General features: G+C 42.3%; 1 protein-coding gene across 7 annotated transcripts in view; it reads left to right on the plus strand.

Annotated features, from left to right (window-relative positions):
- Positions 1–26,500, plus strand: part of LOC105492249 (HEAT repeat containing 3) — an 88,109-nt gene that overhangs the window by 25,065 nt on the left and 36,544 nt on the right. For 5 of the 7 annotated variants that reach the window (XM_024796178.2, XM_071084508.1, XM_071084509.1 and 2 more), the window contains 3 exons: positions 9,584–9,672; positions 15,407–15,550; positions 17,714–17,890. In XM_024796178.2, coding sequence (XP_024651946.2) covers positions 9,584–9,672; positions 15,407–15,550; positions 17,714–17,890 — 410 coding nt within the window. The other 2 variants (XM_024796182.2, XM_011759282.2) reach the window with 2 other exon arrangements.

Below are 26,500 nucleotides of genomic sequence, written 5' to 3' on the forward strand. Positions count from 1 at the left end.
ATGATGTTCCCCTTCCTGTGTCCAAGTGTTCTCATTGTTCAATTCCTACTTATGAGTGAGAACATGCGGTGTTTGGTTTTTTGTCCTTGCGATAGTTTGCTGAGAACGATGGTTTCTTTTTTTTTTTTTTTTTTGAGACGGAGTCTCGCTCTGTCGCCCGGGCTGGAGTGCAGTGGCCGGATCTCAGCTCACTGCAAGCTCCACCTCCTGGGTTTACGCCATTCTCCTGCCTCAGCCTCCCGAATAGCTGGGACTACAGGCGCCCGCCACCTCGCCCGGCTAGTTTTTTGTATTTTTTTTTTTTTAGTAGAGACGGGATTTCACCGTGTTAGCCAGGATGGTCTCAATCTCCTGACCTCGTGATCCGCCCGCCTCGGCCTCCCAGAGTGCTGGGATTACAGGCTTGAGCCACCGTGCCCGGCCGAGAACGATGGTTTCTAGCTTCATCCATGTCCCTACAAAGGACGTGAACTCATCCTTTTTTATGGCTGCATAGTATTCCATGGTGTATATGTGCCACAGTGGTTGAACTAGTTTACAGTCCCACCAACAGTGTAAAAGTGTTCCTATTTCTCCACATCCTCTCCAGCACCTGTTGTTTCCTGACTTTTTAATGATCGCCTTTCTAACTAGTGTGAGATGGCATCTCATTATGGTTTTGATTTGCATTTCTCTGATGGCCAGTGATGATGAGCATTTTTTCATGTGTCTGTTAGCTGCATAAATGTCTTCTTTTGAGAAGTGTCTGTTCGTATCCTTTGCCCACTTTTTGGTGGGATCGTTTGTTTTTTTCTTGTAAATTTGTTTGAGTTCTTTGTAGATTCTGGATATTAGCCATTTGTCAGATGAGTAGATTGCAAAAATTTTCTCCCATTCTGTAGGTTGCCTGTTCACTCTGATGGTAGTTTCTTTTGCTGTGCAGAAGCTCTTTAGTTTAATTAGATCCCATTTGTCAACTTTGGCTTTTGTTGCCATTGCTTTTGGTGTTTTAGACGTGAAGTCCTTGCCCTTGCCTGTGTCCTGAATGGTATTGCCTAGGTTTTCTTCTAGGGTTTTTATGGTTTTAGGTCTAACATTTAAGTCTTTAATCCATCTTGAATTAATTTTTGTATAAGGTGTAAGGAAGGGATCCAGTTTCAGCTTTCTACATATGGTTAGCCAGTTTTCCCAGCACCATTTATTAAATAGGGAACCCTTTCCCCATTTCTTGTTTTTGTCAGGTTTGTCAAAGATCATATGGCTGTAGATGTGTGGTGTTATTTCTGAGGGCTCTGTTCTGTTCCATTGGTCTATCTCTCTGTTTTGGTGCCAGTACCATGCTGTTTTGGTTACTGTAGCTTTGTGCTATAGTTCGAAGTCAGGTAGCGTGATGCCTCCAGTTTTGTTCTTTTGGCTTAGGATTGTCTTGGCAATGCGGGCTCTTTTTTGGTTCCATATGAACTTTAAAGTAGTTTATTCCAATTCTTTGAAGAAAGTCACTGGTAGCTTGATGGGGATGGCATTGAATCTATAAATTACCTTGGGCATTATGGTCATTTTCACCATATTGATTCTTCCTATCCATGAGCATGGAATGTTCTTCCATTTGTTTGTGTCCTCTTTTATTTCGTTGAGCAGTGGTTTGTAGTTCTCCTTGAAGAGGTCCTTCACATCCCTTGTAATTTGGATTCCTAGGTATTTTATTCTCTTTGAAGCAATTGTGAATGGCAATTCACTCATGATTTGGCTCTCTGTTTGTCTGTTATTGGTGTATAAGATTGCTTGTGATTTTTGCCACATTGATTTTGTATCCTGAGAGTTTGCTGAAGTTGCTTATCAGCTTAAGGAGATTTTGGGCTGAGACGATGCGGTTTTCTAAATATACAATCATGTAATCTATAAACAGGGACAATTTGACTTCCTCTTTTCCTACTTGAATACCCTTTATTTCTTTCTCCTGCCTGATTGCCCTGGCCAGAACTTCCAACAGTATGTTGAATAGAAGTGGTGAGAGAGGGCATCCCTGTCTTGTGCCAGTTTTCTTTTTCTTTTTTTTTTTTTTTTGAGACGGAGTCTCGCTCCGTTGCCCAGGCTGGAGTGCAGTGGCTGGATCTCAGCTCACTACAAGCTCCGCCTCCCGGGTTTACGCCATTCTCCTGCCTCAGCCTCCTGAGTAGCTGGGACTACAAGCACCCGCCACCTCGCCTGGCTGGTTTTTTGTATTTTTTTTTTAGTAGAGACGGGGTTTCACCGTGTTCGCCAGGATGGTCTCGATCACCTGACCTCGTGATCCGCTTGTCTCAGCCTCCCAAAGTGCTGGGATTACAGGCTTGAGCCACCACGCCCGGCCTTGTGCCAGTTTTCAAAGGGAATGCTTCCAGTTTTTGCCCATTCAGTATGATATTGGCTGTGGGTTTGTCATAAATAGCTCTTATTATTTTGAGATACTTTTCAGCAATACTTAATGTATTGAGAGTTTTTAGCATGAAGGGCTGTTGAATTTTGTTGAAGGCTTTTTCTGCATCTCTTGAGATAATCATGTGGTTTTTGTCTTTGGTTCTGTTTTTATGATGGATTATGTTTATTGATTTGCGTGTATTGAACCAGCCTTGCATCTCAGGGATGAAGCTGACTTGATCATGGTAGATAAGCTTTTTGATGTGCTGCTGGATTCGGTTTGCCAGTATTTTATTGAGGATTTTTACATCGATGTTCATCAGAGATATTGGTCTAAAATTCTCTTTTTTTGCTGTGTCTCTGCCAGGCTTTTGTATCAGGATGATGCTGGCCTCATAGAATGAGTTAGGGAGGACTCCCTCTTTTTCTATTGATTGTAATAGTTTCAGAAGGAATGGTACCAGCTCCTCCTTGTACCTCTGGTAGAATTTGGCTGTGAATCTGTCTGGTCCTGGACTTTTTTTGGTTGGTAGGCTATTAATTATTGCCTCAATTTCAGGGCCTGTTATTGGTCTATTGAGGGATTCAACTTCTTCTCGTTTAGTCTTGGGAGGGTGTATGTGTCCAGGAATTTATCCATTTCTTTTTTTTTTTTTTTTTTTTTTTTTTTTTTTTTTTTTTTGAGACGGAGTCTCGCTGTGTCTCCCAGGCTGGAGTGCAGTGGCCTGATCTCGGCTCACTGCAAGCTCCGCCTCCCGGGTTCACGCCATTCTCCCGCCTCAGCCTCCCAAGTAGCTGAGACTACAGGCGCCCGCCACCACGCCCGGCTAGTTTTTTGTATTTTTAGTAGAGACGGGGTTTCACCATGTTAGCCAGGATAGTCTCGATCTCCTGACCTTGTGATCCACCCGCATCGGCCTCCCAAAGTGCTGGGATTACAGGCTTGAGCCACCGCGCCCGGCCATAATTTATCCATTTCTTCTAGATTTTCTAGTTTATTTGCGTAGAGCTGTTTATAGTATTCTCTGATGGTAGTTTGTATTTCTGTGGGATCAGTGGTGCTATCCCCTTTATCATTTTTTATTGCATATATTTGATTCTTTTCTCTTTTCTATATTAGTCTTGCTAGCGTTCTATCAATTTTGTTGATCTTTTCAAAAAAACAGCTCCTGGATTCATTGATTATGTGAAGGGTTTTTTGTGTCTCTATCTCCTTCAGTTCTGCTCTGATCTTAGTTATCTCTTGCCTTCTGCTAGCTTTTGAATGTGTTTGCTCTTGCTTCTCTAGTTCTTTTAATTGTCATGTTGGGATGTCAATTTTAGATCTTTCCTGCTTTCTCTTGTGGGCATTTAGTGCTATAAATTTCCCTCTACACACTGCTTTAAATGTGTCCCAGAGATTCTGGTATGTTGTGTCTTTGTTCTCATTGGTTTCAAAGAACATCTTTATTTCTGCCTTCATTTCATTATGTACCCAGTAGTCATACAGGAGCAGGGTGTTCAGTTTCCATGTAGTTGAGCAGTTTTGAGTGAGTTTCTTAATCCTGAGTTCTAGTTTGATTGCACTGTGGCCTGAGACAGTTCATTATAATTTCTGTTCTTTACGTTTGCTGAGGAGTGCTCTACTTCCAACTATGTGGTCAATTTTGGAATAAGTATGATGTGGTGCTGAGAAGAATGTATATTCTGTTGATTTGGGGTGGAGGGTTCTGTAGATGTCTGTTAGGTCTGCTTAGTGCAGAGCTGAGTTCAATTCCTGGATATCCTTGTTAATTTTCTGTCTCGTTGATCTGTCTAATGTTGACAGTGGGGCGTTAAAGTCTCCCATTATCATTGTGTGGGAATCTAAGTCTCTTTGTAGGTCTCTAAGGACTTGCTTTATGAATCTGGGTGCTCCTGTATTGGGTGCATATATATTTAGGATAGTTAGCTCTTCCTGTTGAATTGATCCCTTTACCATTATGTAATGGCCTTCTTTGTCTCTTTTTATCTTTGTTGGTTAAAATCTGTTTTATCAGAGACTAGGATTGCAACCCCTGCCTTTTTTTGTTTTCCATTTGCTTGGTAGATCTTCCTCCATCCCTTTATTCTGAACCTATGTGTGTCTCTGCATGTGAGATGGGTCTCCTGAATACAGCACAGTGATGGGTCTTGACCCTTTACCCAGTTTGCCAGTCTGTATCTTTTAATTGGAGCATTTAGCCCATTTACATTTAAGGTTAATATTGTTATGTGTGAGTTCGATCCTGTCATTATGATGTTAGCTGGTTATTTTGCTTGTTAGTGGATGCAGTTTCTTCCTAGCATCGATGGTCTTTACAATTTGGAATGTTTTTGCAGTGGCTGGTACCGGTTTTCCTTTCCATGTTTAGTGCTTCCTTCAGGAGCTCTTGTAGGGCAGGCCTAGTGGTGACAGAATCTCTCAGCATTTGCTTGTCTGTAAAGGATTTTATTTCTCCTTCACTTATGAAGCTTAGTTTGGCTGGATATGAAATTCTGGGTTGAAAATTCTTTTCTTTAAGAATGTTGAATGCCCCACTCTTTTCTGGCTTGTAGAGTTTCTGCCAAGAGATCTGCTGTTAGTCTGATGGGCTTCCCTTTGTTGGTAACCCAACCTTTCTCTCTGGCCTTAACATTTTTTCCTTCATTTCAGCTTTGGTGAATAAGCGCCTGGCTAATTTTTGTATTTTTAATAGAAACGGGTTTCACCATGTTGGCCAGGCTGGTCTTGAACTCCTGACCTTATTATCCACCCACCTTGACCTCCCAAAGTGCTGGGATTGTAGGCATGAGCTACTGTGCTTGTCCTAGAGATGATATTCTAATACAGTCCTTCTAAGCATTTGAGATTTATTAATAATGTAATCCTGTGGGTTCTATATGGATAGTGGGAACTGTTACAAGATAATTTAGTGGAGGCTGGCCACGGTGGCTCACACCTGAAGTCCCAGCACTTTGGGAGCTGAATTGGGAGGATCACATGAGCCCAAGAGTTTAAGACCAGCCTGGGCAACATAGTGATACACTGTCCCCACCAAAAAAGGTTTTTTAATTAGCCAGGAGTGGTAGCTTGCTTGCGCCTGTGGAAGCTAAAGTGGGAGGATTGCCTGAGCCCAGGAGGTCAAGGCTGCAATGAGCTATGATTGTGCTGTTGTACTCCAGCCCGGGCAACAGAGTGAGACTCTGTCTCAATTTAAAAAAAAAAAAAAAAATGGAGAATTTAGTGGGGAGAATGGGGCTAAATATCTCTGCTGTTTTGTGTTATGGTTGAGAGTTAAAGGTATGATGGTTCTACTTCTCTATTTAACTTGTTTTAATTTTAATGCTAAATACAGTTCCGAATACAGTAGTTATAATGTTTGTGATACTCTGTACATACCTACATTTATGTTTGTGTCTGATATCAGAGATAAAAGGAGGACGTTTTAGTACAATCTGGTCCTTGCATTCAAAAGCACTATTATCTTTGTCTCCTTCATTAAAAGCTATTGGTTTTCAAAACATCAATGTGTTTTTTAGGAATATTGTATTTCATATTGGGTCAGTCTGTCATTCAGCTCTATTACATGAGTTCTGAAATCATTTAGGATTCTGTTTTTCCAGATTTTCAGAATCAGAACATTCTTTTTTAGTTATAATTAAAATGGTAGTATCCCATTCTGGGATATATTTTCCATTCCACGTCAGAATATTGAAAATTCAGACTGGGTGTCCGGGCACGGTGGCTCACGCCTGTAATCCCAGCACTTTGGTAGGCCAAGGCAGTTGGATCACCTGAGGTCAGGAGTTTGAGACCAGCCTGACCAATATGGTGAAATCCCGTCTCCACTAAAAATATGAAAATTAGCCGGGCATGGTGGCGTGCACCTGTGGTCCCAGCTACTTGGGAGACTGAGACAGGAGAACTGCTTGAACCCAGGCGGTGAAGATTGCAGTGAGCCGAAATCGCACCAGTGTACTCCAGCCTGGGTGACAGAGCAAGACTCCGTCTCAAAAAAATAATAATTAATTAATTAAAAATAAGAAAAAAAGAAAATTCAGGATGGGCGTGGTGGTTCACAGCTATAATCCCAGCACTTTGGGAGGCCAAGGCGGGCAGGTCACCTGAGGTCAGGAGTTCAAGACCAGCCTAGCCAACATGGTGAAACCCCATATCTACTAAAGATACAAAAATTAGCTGGGCGTGGTAGTGCACACCTGTAATCCCAGCTACTTGGGAGGCTGAGGCAGGAGGATTGCTTGAACCTGGAAGGCGGAGGTTGCAGTGAGGCCAGATCTTGCCACTATACTCCAGCCTGAGTGACAGAGTGAAAAATATTAAAATCAGTCTGAAAAATTCACCTGAGTGTAATTACTCCTGCGTTGATTATGTACCTACATTTAGACGTGCTACAAATTCTTAAATACTGTTCAAAGTTGTTAAGAGTAAAGACATTTTGAATCACTTCTTTGTGTACAATTCATAAATTTATTTAGACCTTTAATCAAATATACATTTCACAGTCAATGTGGTAACTTTTTGAAGTTTAATAGCAACAAATTGGCTGGACAGGGTGGCACACACCTATAATCATAGCACTTTGGGAGGCTGAGGGGGGTGGATTGCTTGAGCTCAAGAGTTTGAGACCAGCCTGTACATATGATGAGACCCCGTCTCTACAAATACAAGAAAAATTAGCTGGACATGGTGGCACGTGCCTGTGGTGCTAGCTACTCGGGAGGCTGAGGCAGGAGGATTGCTTGAGCCCAGGAGGTCCAGGCTGCAGTGAGCCTAGATCACACCACTGCACACCAGCCTGGGTGACAGAGCAAGACCCTGTCTCAAAAAAAACTCAAATGTATTAACAACTTCACGCTGATTTTTGAGCGCCTGTTAGGTACCATGTTTTAAGAGATAGGCCTTATTACTTCATCATCCTGCTGAGGAAGCTGAGATTTAGGAACCTTAGCTGAGAGGTTAAGGAACCTCTTCCAGGTCATTCATTCTTTTTTTTCTTTTTCTGAGACGGAGTCTTGCTCTGTCGCCCAGGCTGGAGTGCAGTGGCGCAATCTCGGCTCTCTGCAAGCTCTGCCTCCCAGGTTCATGCCATTCTTCTGCCTCAGCCTCCCGAATAGCTGGGACTACAGGCGCCCACCACCACACCCAGCTAATTTGTTGTATTTTTGGTAGAGATGGGGTTTCACCATGTTAACCAGGATGGTCTCGATCTCCTGACCTCGTGATCCGCCTGTCTCAGCCTCCCAAAGTGCTGGGATTACAGGTGTGAGCCACCACACCCAGCCCAAGGTCATTCATTCTTTTAACTTGTATTTATTGAACGCTTTGTGTCGTACACTGTTCTAAATGCTAGGGTTGCAGGCGTGAACAAGATAAGCCAGGTCACTATGCTCATGGAGTTTGCATTCTAGTAGAAATAAATGTTTTATGTGATAACTAGCTATGAAGAAAACAATAAAAGCAGAATGATATGAGGCGTTACACTAGGCCAGTTAGTGTGGAAAGGCCTCTGTGAGGAGGTAACATTTGAGCCAAGACTAAAATGAAGGCGGGAGGAGTCACATAATTACTCTATCCCAGGTCTCCTATTACTTGTTCTGTGATCATCACGGGAAGTCCCCTATTTTGGTACATTTTGTATATCTGAAAATGAAAGAGCCAAAAAATAAAATCAACTGGGATTAAAATTTGAACAGAAGCTGCCTCTCTTCCACCCGGATAACCTAAAAGCAGGGGATCGGAATGATATCGAGTCCCAGGCACTGTGGGGCAGGAAATGAGTGTATCTATTGCTGCATAACAAGCTACCCCAAAACTCTGTGACTTAAAACAACAACTATCATTTATTATTTCTGAGAGTTTCCTTAGGTCAAGAATTTAGGGTATAGTGGAGATGGCTTGTTCCTACTCCACAATGTCTAGGCCAGTGGTTCTCAACCATAGCCACTTATCCCCTCTCACCTCCCACCTGGGGACATTTGGCAACATCTGGAGGAATTTTTGGTTTTACAACTTGGAAATTGCAACTGGTATCTAGAGGGTTGAGGCCAGGAATGCTCCTTCACATCCTGCGGTGCCCAGGAGACCCCTGCACACACACAAAATGAAGAATTATCTGGTCCAAAATGTCAGTAGTGCAGAGGCTGAGAAATACTAGTCTAGGGCCTCTGCTGGAAAACTTGCAGAGTGTGGGCCAGAATCATCCGAAGTCTTGTTCACTCACGTGTCTGGCAGTTGGTGCAGGGGTTGTCAGGTAGAACACCCACGGTGACCTCTTCATGTGACATGGGCTTCTGCATAACAGGATGGCTAGGTTGCCAGGGCAGAAGTTGAGAGAAAAAAGAGCTTGCACACATGCGTCAGGGCTGGAAGTCATACTGCCTTTTGTGACCATCACTTTGTATTCTGTTGGTTGAAGAAGTCACAGAGTCCTACCCTGATTTAAGGAAAGGAGAAGTAGATTTCACATCTTTATAGGAAGTGGCGAGGTTCTTGAAGATTACACAGGACTTGAAATATTGCTGTGGCCATTTTTAGAAAATACAGTTTACCACACCAAGCAAATCTCTTCCCATCAAAGGGGTTAAGGAGCCAACTCCCCTGGGTGACCCTCACTGTCCCTTGCCCATGCCTGTGCCAGAGTAATGGCTTACTGCTGGTGTTCTGTTTGTCCTGTGTGGGAAGAAGGGACAATAGGAAAAGTGTGCGAATAAGGAGTAGGAGTGGGAAGGGAATGTTAGGTCAGTTAAAATGATGGTGCTGTCATGTCCTGGCTCTGCACAAGCAACAGTTTGTGGCTAGGCAGTGAGCTTGGGTTGGCAAGGAAGCATTCTGACTCCACCAAAGGTAGGTCTCCCCAGCACCGTGATGGAGATCTATGAATGACAGAATTCAGTCTGCAAAAGCTAGCTCAGGTTTATTATGTGCTAACGTGTGAGTCAAATGAAAACCCAGTGTCTGAAGTCAAGGACTGTCTGTAGAACACCTCCTTGCTGTGATTATTTCAACCACAATCATCTTTCAGACTTAGGTTTAGAGTGTACAGGGGACTGTTAACTAAATATTTTGGCTAAATATCGAGGGTTTTTTTGTTTGTTTTATTAAGAATAGCATTTATTCACATTTAGCATGCTTTGTTTCGTTTGCTGCTTCTACAAAATAGCCTATCTTGGAGAAATGCAAATTTTATATTTCAGTTTTGTGTTTTAGATTTTGCTAAACACGCTGACTTTCTAGAAGCCATAAGTAGTGCTTTGAGGGCCCTTTTGCAAACAATGGCCTCCAAGAACATTTCCCAGGTAAGAGTTCTAAAATTTTTTGTATGAAACTTGTAAAGATTCTGTATTATGGAGGCAAAATTCATTACTTCACTATTTTTAAAAATACATATTTCTGTTACAAGAGTAATACATTATCTTTGTAAGAAAGAAAACAAAAGTGATTAAAATAAAAAGTAATATCTTTCTGCCCCCTACCATCAGCAACACACAGGTGCTTTTAATTTAATTTTTTAAATTTTTTAATATATAGGCTTACTAGCTAAACAAGTGCTTTTTAATCAATACAACTTAATTGATAAATATGTTGTAAATAATTTATCTATCATTGGTCTTTATTTTATTTTATTTTATTTTATTTTTTGAGACAGAGTCTTACTCTGTTGCCCATGCTGGAGTGCAGTGGCACGATCTCAGCTCACTGCAACCTCTGCCTCCTGGGTTCAAATGATTCTCGTGCCTCAGCCACCCAAGTAGATGGAATTACAGGCATGCGTCACCACACCCAGCTAATTTTTGTTTTTTTAGTAGAGATGGGGTTTTGCCATGTGGCCAGGCTGGTCTTGAGTGCCTGACCTCAAGTGATCCACCCGCCTTGGCCTCCTAAAGTGCTGGGATGACAGGTGTGAGCCACCATACCCAGCTCTTTTTTTTTTTTTTTTTTTTAACATTTCATTACAGATTTTGCAAGCATGTCCTCCTCACCCTCCACAGCAGTCCATGTGCACTTCATCTCCCATAGGTGCCTTACCACTTCTGTTAACTTTTTACTAAGGAGATTTTCAAACATTCCTAAAAGCAGAGATAATTCCGTTGCTTTGTTTTTTGAGACGGGGTCTTACTGTGTTGCCCAGGCTAGTCTCCTGGGTTCAGTCCTCCCACCTCAGCCTCCCAAGTAGCTGGGATTACAGGTGTGCGCTACAATGCCCAAAGCAGAGATCATACAATACCCTATGAGCCTACGTGCACTGTCACCAAGCCTCAGCAGGTTATTGGCATCCTGTCATTCTTGTGACATGGTTTCATTCATCTCACTGGGTCCTTATTTTTGTTTCCTGGAGTATTTTTAAAGCAAGTCATGTTTGACCCATGAGTATTTTATTATGTAGTTCAGTATGCATGTCTGACAGAAAATTAAATGTTTAAAAATCTTAACCCCAGTACCATTACCCCAAGCCTCCAAATTAATGGATATTTCTTATTATCCTTTGGTTTGCACTCTGAGTTCAGTTTTCCCGGTTGCAGTCTGAATTCAGTTTTCCCAGATTGCCTTAAAAATGTATTTTAACGTGGCCAGGCACGGTGGCTCACACCTGTAATCCCAGCACTTTGGGAGGCTGAGGCAGGCAGATCACCCGAGGTCAGGAATTCGAGACCAGCCTGGCCAACATGGTGAAACCCCATCTCTACTAAAAATACAAAAGTTAGCTGGGCATGGTGGCGCACTCCTGTAATCCCAGCTGCTTGGGAGGCCGTGGCAGGAGAATTGCTTGAACCCGGGAGACAGAGGTTGCAGTGAGCTGAGATCATGCCACTGCACTCCAGCCTGGGCAACACAGCGAGACTCTGTCTCAAAAAAAAAAAAAAGTCTTTTAACAATTGGCTTGTTCAAATCTGGATCTAAGCAAGGTCCACGTGTTGCTTTTGGTTGATATTTTGGTCTCTTATTAACCTTTTTTTTTTTTTTTTGAGACAGAGTCTCGCTCTGTCGCCCAGGCTGGACTGCAGTGGCACGATCTCGGCTCACTGCAAGTTCTGCCTCCCGGGTTCACGCCATTCTCCTGCCTCAGCCTCCCAAGTAGCTGGGACTACAGGCGCCCGCCACCATGCCTGGCTAATTTTTTGTATTTTTAGTAGAGACGGGATTTCACCGTGTTAGCCAGGATGGTCTCGATCTCCTGACCTCGTGATCCACCCACCTCAGCCTCCCAAAGTGCTGGGATTACAGGCGTGAGCCACCGTGCCCGGCCATTATCTCTTAAAAAAAAAAAAAAAAGTTTTACTGAGATTTGATTCACATACCATGCAGTTTATCCATTTAAAGTATACAATGCAGGCCGGCTGCCATGGCTTACGCCTGTAATCCCAGCACTTTGGGAGGCCAAGGCGGGTGGACGACATAAGGTCAGGAGTTCAAGACCAGCCTGGCCAATATGGCGAAACCCCATCTCTACAAAAAATACAAAAATCAGCTGGGCGTGGTGGCAGGCACCTGTAATCCCAGCTACTTGGAAGGCTGAGGCAGGGAGAATTGCTTGAACCGGGAGGTAGAGGTTGCAGTGAGCTGAGATTGCGCCACTGCACTCCAGCCTGGGCGACAGAAGGAGACTCTGTCTCAAAAATAAATAACTAAAGTGTACAATTCAGTGATTTCATTGGTTTTAGATTCTTAAATCTCTTAATCTATAACATTTCCCTCACTCCCCTGCTTTCCCCATACACTTACCCATTGAAGAAACTAATTTTGTTCTGTAGTGTTTTCCACACTGGCAGATTTGGCCAACTCATCATGATGGTATCATTCAGCATTCCTCTGTCCCCTGTGTTTCCTGTGAGCCGGGAGCTAGGTCTAGAGCCTTAATTAGATCCAGGTCCAGATTATTTTTTGTTTTTTTTTTTATATTTATAATAAGTAATCTAGACAGGTCCAGATTTTTTGGCAAGAATAATTTATAGTGCTATATATATTTCCTACATTTATATCACAAATCATGTGGTATCATAAAATAGTGAAGCTGAGATTAATTAGTGAGTTCACGTTAATGGTTTCATAACCAGTGATTGTGGTTGCCTGGCTCCATTATGTCATTAGTGGGTTGCAGAATAGAGATATCCTAATTTTGTCTATTTTTTTACATTTATTAGCTATGTTTTTTTTGTTTTTTGTTTTTTCCAGAATAGGTATCCTAGCAATCTCTATTAAGTGGCCAGTGATTTTTTTTTTTCTTTTTAGTATCATTTTGAACTCAGGGTTTTAAAAATATATTTGTATTTCATTCCATTACAGTCATGCTTTTTGCTGCCAAATTCGTCGCATCTTTGGATAGTAGGAGTCCCTTCAAATTGGCTCCTGTGTCTCTTTCACAAGAATTTTAGGTTTTTGATCACTTTTGCTTCCAGGCATAAGATTTTCTTGCTTAAAACCTGGAATCTGACTGGGCACAGTGGCTCATGCCTATAATCCCAATACTTTAGGAGGCTGAGGTGGGCAGATCACTTGAGGTCAGGAGTTCGAGACCAGCCTGAGTGACATGGCAAAACTCCATCTCTACTGAAAATTCAAACATTAGCTGGGCGTGGTGGCACGTCCCTGTAATCTCAGCTACTTGGGAGGCTGAGGCAGGAGAATCACTTGAAGCCAGGAGGTGGAGGTTGCAGTGAGCCGAAATAGTGCTGAGCTCTAGCCTGGGTGACAAGAGTGTGACAAGAGTGAAACTCTGTCTCAAAACAAAAAAAAAAAACCCTGGAATTAGTTACTTCTCCAAGAAGCTCTGATGTCTTTAGTCGGGAAACTGAATTGTAGAGTGCTTATTGCTACCATGTTGTCATTGTTTCTAGGTCTTTTTAGTGGAAATAGCTAGGAAATAAGCATTTTTTTAGGAGGCAAAACTAGTAAGTTTATACTGATAATTTCCAGTTTAAATTAAAAAATGGTACAATGTTTTTACTTAATTTTTGATTTTATGTTTGTATCTTTTTGTACCCCCAAAAAAGATACATTTGTAACCAAAAAGGTACATTGTATCCAAAAAGATACATTAGTGACATTAAAATTCTTACTTGCAACTGGTCTGATGGTAGTGGGTTATCAGAGCTTATTAACATTGTGTCACTAAAGTTGGTATATAACCCCCGCATGCTAAGTTTGACTGGCTTAAAAAATAATAGAAAATAGGCCAGGCGCGGTGGCTCACTCCTGTAATCCCAGCATTTTGGGAGGCCAAGGTGGGTGGATCACAAGGTCAGGAGATCGAGACCATCCTGGCCAACACGGTGGAACCCCGTCTCTACTAAAAAATACAAAAAAATTAGCCGGGCATGGTGGCGGGTGCCTGTGGTCCCAGCTACTTGGGAGGCTGCAGCAGGAGAATGGCGTGAATCTGGGAGGTGGAGCTTGCAGTGAGCCGAGATCGCACCACTGCAGTCCAGCTTGGGCGACAGAGCGAGACTCCATCTCAAAAAATAATAATAATAATGATACATAATTTTAAAAATTAAAATTAGAGAAAAGAAGAAAGAAAAAGATTTTTCAAAAATTTTATTATTTGCTTTCTCCTACAGAATGTACTTTGTAGTAGTGACATTAAAAGACATTAAAATTATTTGCTATACAGTAATACTAAAATTGTTTGCTGTAGTAACATTAAAATTGTAGTGACTTTAAAACTATTATTTGCTTTATCCTACAGAATGTACTTAATAGTATCAAAATAACAATGCCCTTATTATTGCTAACAATAACACTATTTCTTTTTGCCTCTTTATATACTTTTTTTCTTAATGCTTTTAAATTTTTTTATACTTTTATTTTTTAATTTTTTAATAGGAGGTCTTGCTATGTTGCCCAGGCTGGTCTTAAACTCCTGGCCTCAAGTGATCCTCTTGCCTCAGCTTTCCAAAGCTAAGAATTTTTTTGAAGAGCATAATTTGACCTTCAGTTTCTAAGAAATGGGAATGGTAATGGGATGCATAGCATGCCGTGTGGCTGTTGGATGGACCAGAAAACCTTATACTCTAGGGCCTATAGGAATATCAATTATTTTTATTGATTTTCCCTGGTATGTAAGCAGCAGCTTATGGGATCAGTGTGATGGTTAAGGAAAATTACTCAAAGCCCATGCTCAGGGCCAGGTGAAGTGGTTCATGCTGATAATCCTAACACTTTGGGAGCCTGAGGCAGGAGGATTGCTTGAGCCCAAGAGTTCAAGAACAGCCTGGGCAACTTTGTGAGACTTCATGTCTACAAAAACTAAAAATAAATTAGTCTAGTGTAGGGGCGCACGTGAGTGCTAAGTAGTGAAGCTAGGATTTGAACCCAGGGTGTCTGGCTCCAGATTCCAAGCCTTTCATCACCACACTGTGCTGCTGCTTATAGGAGATAGTCTCACTCTGTTGCCCAGGCTGGAGTTCAGTGGCATGATCTCAGCTCACTATAACCTCTGTCTCCCGGGTTCAAGCATTTCTTGTGCCTCAGCCTCCCGAGTAGCTGAGATTACAGGCATGAGCCACTGCGCCCAGCCTTAAACTGAAAATTATCCACTACATGGTAGAAGCACCATATACTGTAATGGTTTTTACAATGTTTAATTATGATAATACAAACATCTCAAAGTAAGTTCTTGCCTTGTATAGACTCAGCCAGTTTTTTTTAAAGCTACACAATCCTGTTTATACTTTCAAAGCCCTTTTTTTTTTTTTTTTTTTTTTAACCATTAGTATTAAAAAGAAATTGGAATCTCTTTAGTCTGTGTACATCTGGCATGAAAGTCTTCATCAAATTAAATGAATAGGACCTGGAGCCCCTTTGATATTAAGATAACAATGGCGACATGAGCAGGGCTCACCCTAGTTCAGAATTACCAGCTCTGTCTGGGAGAACTGGAGTATATATTAATGGTAACTTACCTGCCAGGAGTTTATGTCACTCTTAAAATCCTGTAGCCTATAGAGGAGATTCCTGTCAGTCCAGTTTTTGCATGCTGATATAATTGATTGAGTTTAACATTATAAATACTCTCCTCTTCTCTTTCAACAGTGCATGACTCCTGATCAGCTAATGACATTATGCAAAGCAGGCATTCATAGTAGTAATGTCGGGGTTAGAGTGAATGTCGTTAGCATTTTAGGAATCACTGGCAGCGTCCTTGCCAAAGAAGATGGTACACTTGAAACCCTTAAGGTAAAACAATTTGCTTCTGACCTAACATGTTAAATAATTAGAAATGGGAGGAGAAGAACTGTTGGTGTAGGATTTCCTAAAACTTGTGTGGACATGAAGAGAAGTCACATCAAGTTGCTTTATTGAGTTATATTATTAGAATGTATTATGTGTATTAATTAGGTAAGTACTTGAAAAGTTGAGCCAGATTTTACAATTTAATGTTATTCCAGAGGTACTTGTTTTAAAAAAATAAATCTCTCTTTAGTGAAAGGGCAAATTCAGAATTTTAAAAGATGCCTTCTGCCTTTGCTATTGTATCCAATGTATGCATGTTACATTCTCCTGCTGATGAAGGAACAATCCAAACCATTTTCCTTGCACATCAGGCAACATGCATTCTGAAAAATACCATACAGTTAATTCTAATACCACTCCATAAATGTTAAGCAGCAACCCTGGTAGTGCCAATATACTAGGAATTCCCTCAACATATTTACTCTTAACACTTGGCGTAGTTGCTTACAAACTGCACTGTTAGGAGTACAGCGACACTAGTAATTAAAAGGACAGTCATAGTAAAATTACCCTTTGGTGTGCTAATAATTGCTGAAGTGTGAGACTAATGGATAGTAAACTCATTATTATAAAGTACCTCTTCACCTGCTAAGAACTTTACAGTGATGACTGATGTTTTTAAGAATCTATTTTTGAAAAATGATACTTGCAAAGCTTTTTTTTTCTCCCCCGAGATGGAGTCTCACTCTGTCACCCAGGCTGGAGTGCAGTAGCGCGATCTCGGCTCACTGCAACCTCCTCCTCTGGGTTCAAGCAATTCTTCTGCCTCAGCCTCCCGAGTAGCTGGGATTACAGGTGCCCCCTACCACACCTGACTAATTTTTCTATTTTTAATAGAGGTGGGTTATTGCCATGTTGGCCAGGCTGGTCTTGAACTCCTGGGCTCAAGCCATCTGCCCCCTTCAGCCTCCCAGAGTGCTGGGACTACAGGCATGAGCCACTGCACCCAGCAACAGTTATTTCTTAGTGTGTCTAATTCCGGTCCATATTCATAATTTTACAGTTGCCTCAAAATTATCTGTTTACAGAGAGCTTGTTTACATTGATGAAGTCCACATGTTATGTTTCTTGTGGGGTCTTCTCTTTCTCTCTTTTTTTTTTTTTTTTTTTTTTTTTTGAGACGGAGTCTCGCTCTGTCACCCAGGCTGGAGTGCAGTGGCCGGATCTCAGCTCACTGCAAGCTCCGCCTCCCGGGTTTACGCCATTCTCCGGCCTCAGCCTCCCGAGTAGCTGGGACTACAGGCGCCCGCCACCTCGCCCGGCTAGTTTTTTGTATTTCTTAATAGAGACGGGGTTTCACCGTGTTAGCCAGGATGGTCTCGATCTCCTGACCTCGTGATCCGCCCGTCTCGGCCTCCCAAAGTGCTGGGATTACAGGCTTGAGCCACCGCGCCCGGCCTGTTTCTCTTTCTCTCTTAATCTTGAACAATTCCTCCCTGGCACCACCTGGTTATTCTCAGCTCCTGAATCAATTGTCCTATATGGTGTCCAGCCTTCCGGATTTATCTGATTGCTACCTTGTGGTGTTAAATTTGTTGTTTTATCCTTTTATGTCCTGCACACTGACAGTTAGATCTACAGACTAGTTTAGATTCAGATCAGTCCTATTTTACATTTTTTAGAGATGAAGTCTTGCTCCATTGCTGAGGCTGGTCTCGAACTCCTGGGCTCAAGTGATCCTCCTGCCTTGGCCTCACAAAGTGCTGAACTTACAAGTGTGAGCCACTTGCGACTGGCCCTAAAGTGTTTTTCTTATGCTTTTAAAAGCAGATTTTTTGTTGTCGTTGTTACAGATAAGATTTCTATGCATCTTGACATCATAGAGCAAGCCTTTTGAGAGAGGTAGAGAGGAAAGTTTAGTGATTTCCTAAATCATACATCATTTATGGTTTTTAATTCACTTTATGAATATAAACTATAATATGTTTAATTTATCTTGCTTATACTTGGTATGTTTATAAGTATTTAAGTCTGATCTCTTAAAGTTTTAATTTTTCCCTGGCATTTGTATATAAAATAGTATGCATGAGTTATTGCCACATTCAAAGTTAGTACTTGTTTTGGAGACTGGTGTTAGTCATATTAAATGTGTTTTGTTGTTTCCAGAATATTGGGTGCTTTCTGCTTGAGGTTACCACCAAAGATCCTTCCCTTGTGGTAGCAGGAGAAGCTTTGGATGCCCTCTTTGATGTTTTTGCAGATGGTAAAGAAGCCGAAAGAGCCTCGATTCAAATTAAATTATTATCTGCTCTGAAAGAATTCCAGCCGGTCTTTAAAATGAAGGTTTGTAGCCATTTAACTTATAAATGTGTAAGTCTGAACATTCTGTGGGGACGAGGGTGGGTGTAGTTACCGCTGTGCAATTCAGAAGCATGTGCATGACAAATCCCCATACGTAGCACAGCATCCCCAGTACTTTGTAAAATGTTTATTGACTGAGTCATAGCTCAACAGTGTGACTATTGAATCACTGAAACTGAAGCCAAAATGGTATCTGACAAGTTCTTCTTTTTTTAACAGTTCAGTAATTTTGACAATGCTTCATATATGTCAGTATTATACTCTGTATTTTGTAAAGCACTTTCATACACATTTTGCATTTATTTAATTTTACTTTTGTGTGTTTTTGAGACAGAATCTTGCCCTGTTGCCCAGGCTGGAGTGCAGTAGCGCAATCTTGGCTCACTGCAACCTCTCCTTCCTCGGTTCAAGTGATTCTTGGGCCTCAGCCTCCCACGTAGCTGGGATTACAGGTGTCCACCACATCACCCAACTAATTTTTGTATTTTTAGTAGAAATGGGGTTTCGCCTTGTCATCCAGGCTGCTCTCGAACTCCCAACCTCAGGTGTTCCCCAACCTTGGCCTCCCAAAGTGCTGGGATTACAGGTGTGAGCCTCCATGCCTAACCATATTGTTTTTAAAGGTTACAGTCCTTTAAATTTCTGGATAAAGAGCTTGCAAGATAAGGAAAAAATATCCCCTATTTCCCTGCAACTTTAAGGAAAGCAGATATATTAATAGTTAAGAGTCATCAAACTCTGCAGAAGCAGGTGCTTAGAAAAGGTTAGATAAACAGTGAACTGGGAAAATAACCCCCGACTTCTGAAAGGTCTTTGTGCTGATTGATTTTCCTACTCAGTATGTATTGCTGTGGTAATAACGTTTGTTTTTCTTTTATCAAAGGTATAAAGCTCTAATGAGATTTCTTACTAGCCAGAAGCTAGCCTGTAGTTATTTATATGAAACTTTTTTTTTGTGAAATGAAGCCACAATTTGTATTAAAGGCTGTTCAGTGTATATTTAGCTACAAAATGCATTTATGTACAATCAAGAACTTCTCTTGAGCAGTGTTTCTCAAAAGTGCCCTCCTTGTATCAGCAGCATCAGCCCTGTCTGGTAACTTGTTCAAAATGCAGGTCCTTGGCCCCAACTCCAGACCTACTGAGTCACAGACTCTATGGATGGGTCTACCAGTCTGTTTTTTAACAAGCCTTCCAGGTGATGCTGTTGCACACTGAAACCTGAGAGCCACTGCTCTAGACTAGAGGTGAGATCAAACTCAGATTCCATACAATTGTTATAAAAAACCACAGGCCAGGTGCAGTGGCTCACACCTGTAATCCCAGCACTTTGGGAGCCCCAGACAGGAGGATCACTTGAGTCCAGAATTTCAAGACCAGCCTGGGAAACATAGCAAGAACTTGTCTCTACAAAAAAATTTTTAAAGTTAGCCATTAAGTGGTGACTTATGCCTGTCGTCCCAGCTACTCAGGAGGCTGAGCAGAAGGATCGCTTGAGCCTAGGAGTTGGAGGCTGCAGTGAGCTGAGATTGCAGCACTGTACTCCAGCCTAGGTGACAAAGCAAGACCCATCTCTACTAAAAACAAACAAAACCAGTGCTGGGCATGGTGGCTCACACCAGTAATCCCAGCACTATTAAAGGCCAAGGTGGTAGGATCGCTTGAGCCCAGGAGTTCAAGACCAGCCTGGGCAACATAGTGAGACCCCACCTCTACTAAAAACTTTAAAAAATTACTCCAGCATGGTAGTGCGCCGCTTGTAGTCCTAGCTACTGTGGTGGCTGAGGCAGGAGGATCACTTGCGTTCAGGAGGTTGAGGCTGCAGTGACCCATGACTGCACCATGGCTCTCTGGCCTGGGTGACAGAGAGAGACCCTGTTCCCAAAACAAAAAAAAACCACAACACTACAGACTAACCTCTGGCTAACAAAGGAATTTTTTCTTTTTTTTAAGATGGGGACTCATGTGTTGCCCAGGCTGGTCTCGAACTCTTGGACTCAAGCAATCCACCCGCCTTGACCTCCCAAACTGCTGGGATTACGGGCATGAGTCTGCACCCAGCCTAACAAAGGAATTTAATTAAGGCTTTATACCTTTGAGAGAAGAAAAATAATTAAATATTATTACCATAGCAATGCATACTAATTAGGAAAATCAGTCTGAACAGCAGACCTTTCAGAGGTTAGGGGTTATTTTCCCAATTCATAGTTTACATAATTCCTTTCTATAGTTTATATAACTCAACACCTGCCATTCAGTCACCTTTGTAACTATCATTTTTAACATGCACATTCTCAGTTTATTCTTTACTTACCGAGTTCCATTTACCTTGGAAGTAAAAACGTTTTTGCCAAATTCTTGCAGCTGTCTCGGTCAGCAAATGGTTAAATACACCCTAGATTAAATACTTCATATAAATGAATTAATAGTATCTACCAAGTCACATATGATCTGTTTTTTGTTGTTGTTGTTGTTGTTTTGGTTTTTTTGCAGATACGTAAAGAAGGGAGAGGTAACTATAGCACAGATCAGCTGTGTGTTCTTGACAATGTGAAAATGAATTTGAGAAGATTTATTGCTTATCAAGAAACTGTTGAGAAAAGACTGACTTCTTAATCCCAAAAAGAAACAGTTCTTCCCCCAAAGTATTCAATGCTTAGAATACTAAAAGGTTTTCTTTGAATGTATATGTTTCTGAAAGTCATCTGTTAATGCTTACATTCTGTACATTCTGTAAAAACTTCAAAACCTGGCCGGGCGTGGTGGCTCACGCCTGTAATCCCAGCACTTTGGGAGGCCCGGGTGGGTGGATCACTTGAGGTCAGGAATTCAAGACCAGCCTGGCCAACATGGTGAAGCTCCATGCATGAGCATGGTGGCAAATGCCTGTAATCCCAGCTACTCGGGAGGCTGAGGGAGGAGAATCGGTTGAACCTGGGAGGCGGAGGTTGCAGTGAGCTGAAATCACACTACTGCACCCCAGCCTGGGCGACAGAGGGAGACTCTGTCTCCAAAAAAAAAAAAAAGAAAGAAAAAAAAAAAAAACTTGCAAAACCTGTCAGAAACTCTGTTGGTTTTTTTGTTGTTGTTGGTTTTTTCTTTTTGTTGCTGTTGGTTTGTTTTGAGATGGAGTCTCACTCTGCTGCCAGGCTGTATTACAGTGCCGCGATCTTGGCTTACTGAAACCTCTGCCATTCCAGGTTCAAGTGATTCTCCTGCCTCAGCCTCCCGAGTAGCTGGGGTAACAGGCACCCACCACCACACCTGGGTTTTTTTGTTGTTGTTGTTTTTAAGTAGAGATGGGGTTTCACCATGTTGGCCAGGCTGGTCTTGAATTCCTGACCTCAAGTGATCTGCCCGCCTTGGCCTCCCAAAGTGCTGGGATTATAGGCATGAGCCACTGTGCCTGGCCAGAAACTTTTTTAAGCATTGAGATCTGTGTGCTGTTTCTAGCGCTCTCTAAATTATGTCTCTGGCATATTTTAATCACTGGAAATTCAAAGAGTGGAAGAGTGGAAGTGCAAAGGAATCTCAGGTAGCTCTTAACTAATTCACCAGCAGTGAAGAAACTTCAAACAATCATGTTTTCCTTGAATTTTGCAAAACAAGAAAATCCAAAGCATTGCTTGGATGGTCTTTTAAGGCATTTTATATCAGCTGAACCTTAAACTGAAATATGAAGACAAGCTTTATAAACTAGTTTTTTTATATGAAGTATACCGCTTATGTCTGCCTTTTGTGAAGAAGTGAATGAGTTGAATTTGTATTTCACTTACTAGATTATACTAATGAGCTAATGGGGTCATTGCCATCCTCCCTACTCATGACTTTGATGATTTATTGGTGTAATATCACTTCTTGATTTAATTTGATATGGAATCAGAATTGGGAGAAGGTATTTTTAAATAAACAACTTTTTGATGGAAAGTTTTGTGTCTTACAAAATCTTTTTTAAGATACTAAATAAAGGGTTATTAGTAGAAGATGAGATGACACTATTCCTGGATGTTTGTTTGCTAATGGATATTGCTTGGAATATATGTGAGACATTAAAAAAATGACAGCACGACTTTGCAGTATTTACCTCTCAGTGTCTTCGAAGTACTAGGTGACAGCTAGAGCTCGAGGGAGCTTCCCTGTGCATCATTGTCTTGGCTGGGCCTCTGAACTGGCTTCATTGTCCATCCGTTTGCCTGATAAGAAGGGAAATTTGAAAATTTCTTTACAGTTGATCTCAGTTGCCCTGATAAAAGGCCCAATCCCCAGTATAGGACTTAATTTTAATTCACTGCTTCCGTAGCAGCATAAAATGAGCTAGTAGTGTTAGATTTCATCTGCACTGTGATATGTTTTGCAGTTTTTACCTATATGATATAGATGGTTGGGAAACCAAGATTGTTTCCCAGCCCTAAGAGTTCCTAGCCCATGGCACCAAGTAAAATGACCCAAATTGTATATATGGTGGGAAAACGGAAATCGTATACCATATACAACACCTCACTTTATTATGGTCCTTGCGCATGAATTTTAAGGTATGTTTGCACTTTTAGTGATGTATATGGTGGGAAAATGGAAATCGTGTACCATATACAACACCTCACTTTATTATGGTCCTTGCTCATGAATTTTAAGGTATGTTTGTATGTTTAGTGATCATTTCAGCTAAATGATTGGCCCAAGCATGTCTCCCTGGAGAACGATTCTTCCCAAAAAGGAAGTATTAGCATTTTCTCTGCCTCAATTATTTATAAAATATACTTATTTTCAAGGAGAAGAAAGTTTCTTATTCTGTTTGTTCTTCCCCACAGTTTCTGACCTATAAACAATCTGCAGGATATTTAGCACAGGACCTAGTATATAGTCAACTCTTGATAAATATTTGTTGAGTAAATAAATGCGGGTGATTTTCTCGTCATTTTGTGTGTGATTTTCTGTTTTACTAAGCAAGCTCTAAAGTGGCTGCTGAATGCAGAATCATCCTTAAAACACAGTAGAAGATGAGATGACACTGAAGATATGCCATCCTAAAAATCTCTTAGATTCTGAAGCATGGATAATTGGGTCTGGATTTCTCCCATTCAGCTTTACTTTAACAACACAGAGGAAGGGAAAACAACTCATAAATACAGCATACAGTTTTAACTATTTACACAATAGCTCAATAGAGCATGCAAGTATTATTCATGGCACAGTATAATGGAGAGCTTTTTCTGTATGACCATAGGGGGAAAAAGTCTGCTTTAAAATACACTTATTTGAAAATCACCCAGAATAGCCCGTTAGAAATACACACTGGGGGCCCAGCATTTTGGGAGGTCGAGGTGGGCAGATCACGTATGGTGAGGAACTTGAGACCAGCCTGGCCAACATAGAGAAACCCCATCTCTACAAAAATACAAAAACTAGCTGGGTGTGGTAGCATGCACCTGTAATCCCAGCTATGTGGGAGGCTGAGGCAGGAGAATCACTTGAACCTGGGAGGCGGAGGTTGCAGTGAGCCGAGATTGCACCACTGCACTCCAGCCTGGGCAACACAGCAAGACTCCACCTAAAAAAAAAAAAAGAAAAAAATTAACCAGGTGTGGTGGCCCATGTCTGTAATCCCAGCTACTCAGGAGACTGAGGCATGAGAATCACTTGAACCCAGGAGGCGAAGGTTGCAATGAGCCAAGATTGCACCATTGCACTTTAGCCTGGACAACAGAGTGAGCTCTGTTCAAAAAATATATATATATAGATACACTGTTCAACTGTTCAGGCATAGTGGCTCACACCTGTACTCCCAGCACTTTGGGAAGCCAAGACAGGTGAATCACTTGAGCTCTGGAGTTTGAGGACAACCTGGGCAACATAAGGAAACTTTGTCTCTGCTAAAAACAAAAAAATTTAGCCGTGTGGTGGTGCACACCTGTAGTCTCAGCTACTTTGGAGGCTGAGGCAGGAGGATGGCTTGAGCCTAGGAGATTGAGGCTGTAATGAATCATGATTCCATCCTGAGCAACAGTGCAAAACCTTTCTTTAAAAAAAGGGGGGAGGGGGGCAGGTGCGGTAGCTCACACTTGTAATCTCAGCACTTTAGAAGGCCAAGATAGGCAGATCACTAGAGCCCAGGAGTTCAAGACCAGCCTGGCCAACACGGCAAAATCCTGTCTCTACTAAAAATACAAAAATTAGCCAGGCGTGGTGGCATGCGCCTGTAGTCCCAGCTGCTCAGAGGCTGAAGCAGGACAATTGCTTGAACCCAGGAGGCAGAGGTTACAGTGAATTCAGATCGCTCCACTGCACTCCAGTCTGGGCGGCAAGAGCGAGACTCTGTCTCAAAAAAAAAAAGGGGGTGGGGGCGGGCACGGTGGCTCATGCCTGTAATCCCAGCACTTTGGGAGGCCGAGGCAGGCGGATCACGAGGTCAGGAGATCGAGACCATCCTGGCAAACACTGTGAAACCCCATCTTTACTAAAAACAAAAAAATTAGCTGGGAGTGGTGGCGGGCGCCTGTAGTCCCAGCTACTCTGGAGGATGAGGCAGGAGAATGGCATGAATCCCGAGGGGTGGAGCTTGCAGTGAGCAGAGATCGCGCCACTGCACTCCAGCCTGGGCAATAGAGCGAGACTCCGTCTTAAAAAAAAAAAAAATGGGAGCCGGCCTGGGTGTGTTTGGCTGTGCATATGCATCATGCGACCTGATTTTAAACTTACTGTGTATAAAGCTAAAGCAATCAAATCAGTATGGTTTTAGCATAAGTAAAGACATACAGATCAATGGAACAAAATTGAGTCCAGAAATAGGCCCATAATTATATGATCAATTGATTTTCCACTAAGGTGCCCAGTTAACTTGATGGAGAAACAATAGTCTTCAATAAATGGTGCTAGAATAACGGATATCTATATGAAAAAATACATACTGGGGTCAAAATTTAATAACTATGAATTTTTTTTTTTATTAATTCATCAAGTACAGTCTTGGGTGCAGCTTGCTTGCTTTTTCCTATAAGTGCGTGACTGGGGAGAATGCAGTGATAATTAGTACAGTTTGGTGCCCATGCCCTGATTCATACTAGACACCAGCAGTTTCATCCCATCACTTTAGTGTCCACAGCCCCAATGTGCCACTATAGCAAAAAAAGGCAAGTCACATTTAGTATTGTGAAAATAGTATTGACCTCATGAACCCCCCCGAAAACGATCCGTGGAACACACTTTGAGAACTACTGGTCTAGAAAGAGCTAGAAAGAGAAAATAAGGAGGATTGAGACAAAGTTGTGAAGAAATCTAGTAAGTGCTGGCCTGGTTGGAGAATGAACCTGAAAAGAAACACAGAAGGAGTCTTCTTCTTTTTTTTTTTTTTTTGAGGCGGAGTCTCGCTCTGTTGCCCAGGCTGGAGTGCAGTGGCTGGATCTCAGCTCACTGCAAGCTCCGCCTCCCAGGTTCACGCCATTCTCCTGCCTCAGCCTCCCGAGTAGCTGGGACTACAGGCGCCCGCCACCTCGCCTGGCTAGTTTTTTGTATTTTTTAGTAGAGACGGGGTTTCACCATGTTAGCCAGGATGGTCTTGATCTCCTGACCTCGTGATCTGCCCGTCTTGGCCTCCCAAAGTGCTGGGATTACAGGCTTGAGCCACCGCGCCCGGCCAGAAGGAGTCTTCTGAGACGTAGAAGAAACCAGAAGGCTGAGCACAGTGACTCACACCAGTAGCCCTAGCACTTTGGGAGGCCTAGGTAGGAGGACCACTTGAAGCCAGGAGTTTGAGACCAGCCTGGGCAACAAAGCAAGACCCCGCCTCTACATTTTATACATTTGATTGATTGAATGATTGATCAATTGGTTGATTGATACAGAGTTTCTCTCTTGTCCCCGAGGCTGGAGTGCAATGGCACGATCTCGGCTCACTGCCACCTCTGCCTCCCAGGTTCAAGCGATTCTCCTGCCTCAGCCTCCAAAGTAGCTGGGACTATAGGCACATGACACCATGCCTGGCTAATTTTTATATTTTTAGTAGAGATGGGGTTTCACCATGTTTGCCAGGCTGGTCTTGAGCTCCCGACCTCAAGTGGTCCTCCTGCCTCTGCCTCCCAAAGTGCTGGGATTACAGATGTGAGCCACGGCTCCTGGCCTCATTTTATACATTCTAAAAGAAAAAAAAGAAAAAAAAAAAAAAAAACAGAAGAGTGCAGTCAAGAAGTAACAGAGTGGCCAGGTGCAGTGGCTCAGGCCTGTAATTCCAGCACTTTGGGAGGCCATGGCAGTGGATCACTTGAGGCTAGAAGTTCAAGACCAGTCTGGCCAACATGGTGAAATCCCGTCTTTACCAAAAATACAAAAAATTAGCCTGGTGTAGTGGCACACATCTGCAGTCCCAGCTACTTGGGAGGCTGAGGCACGAAAATTGCTTGAACATGGGAGGCAGAGATTGCAATGAGCTGAGATTGTGCCATTGCATTCCAGCCTGGGCAAGAGAGTGAGACCCTATCCCAAGAAAAAAAAATTTAAAAAGAAGGGAGCGGGGCCGGGCGCGGTGGCTCAAGCCTGTAATCCCAGCACTTTGGGAGGCCGAGGCGGGTGGATCACGAGGTCAGGAGATCAAGACTATCC

The sequence above is a fragment of the Macaca nemestrina genome, chromosome 18, assembly GCF_043159975.1.
Source record: "Macaca nemestrina isolate mMacNem1 chromosome 18, mMacNem.hap1, whole genome shotgun sequence".
Lineage (NCBI taxonomy): Eukaryota > Metazoa > Chordata > Mammalia > Primates > Cercopithecidae > Macaca > Macaca nemestrina.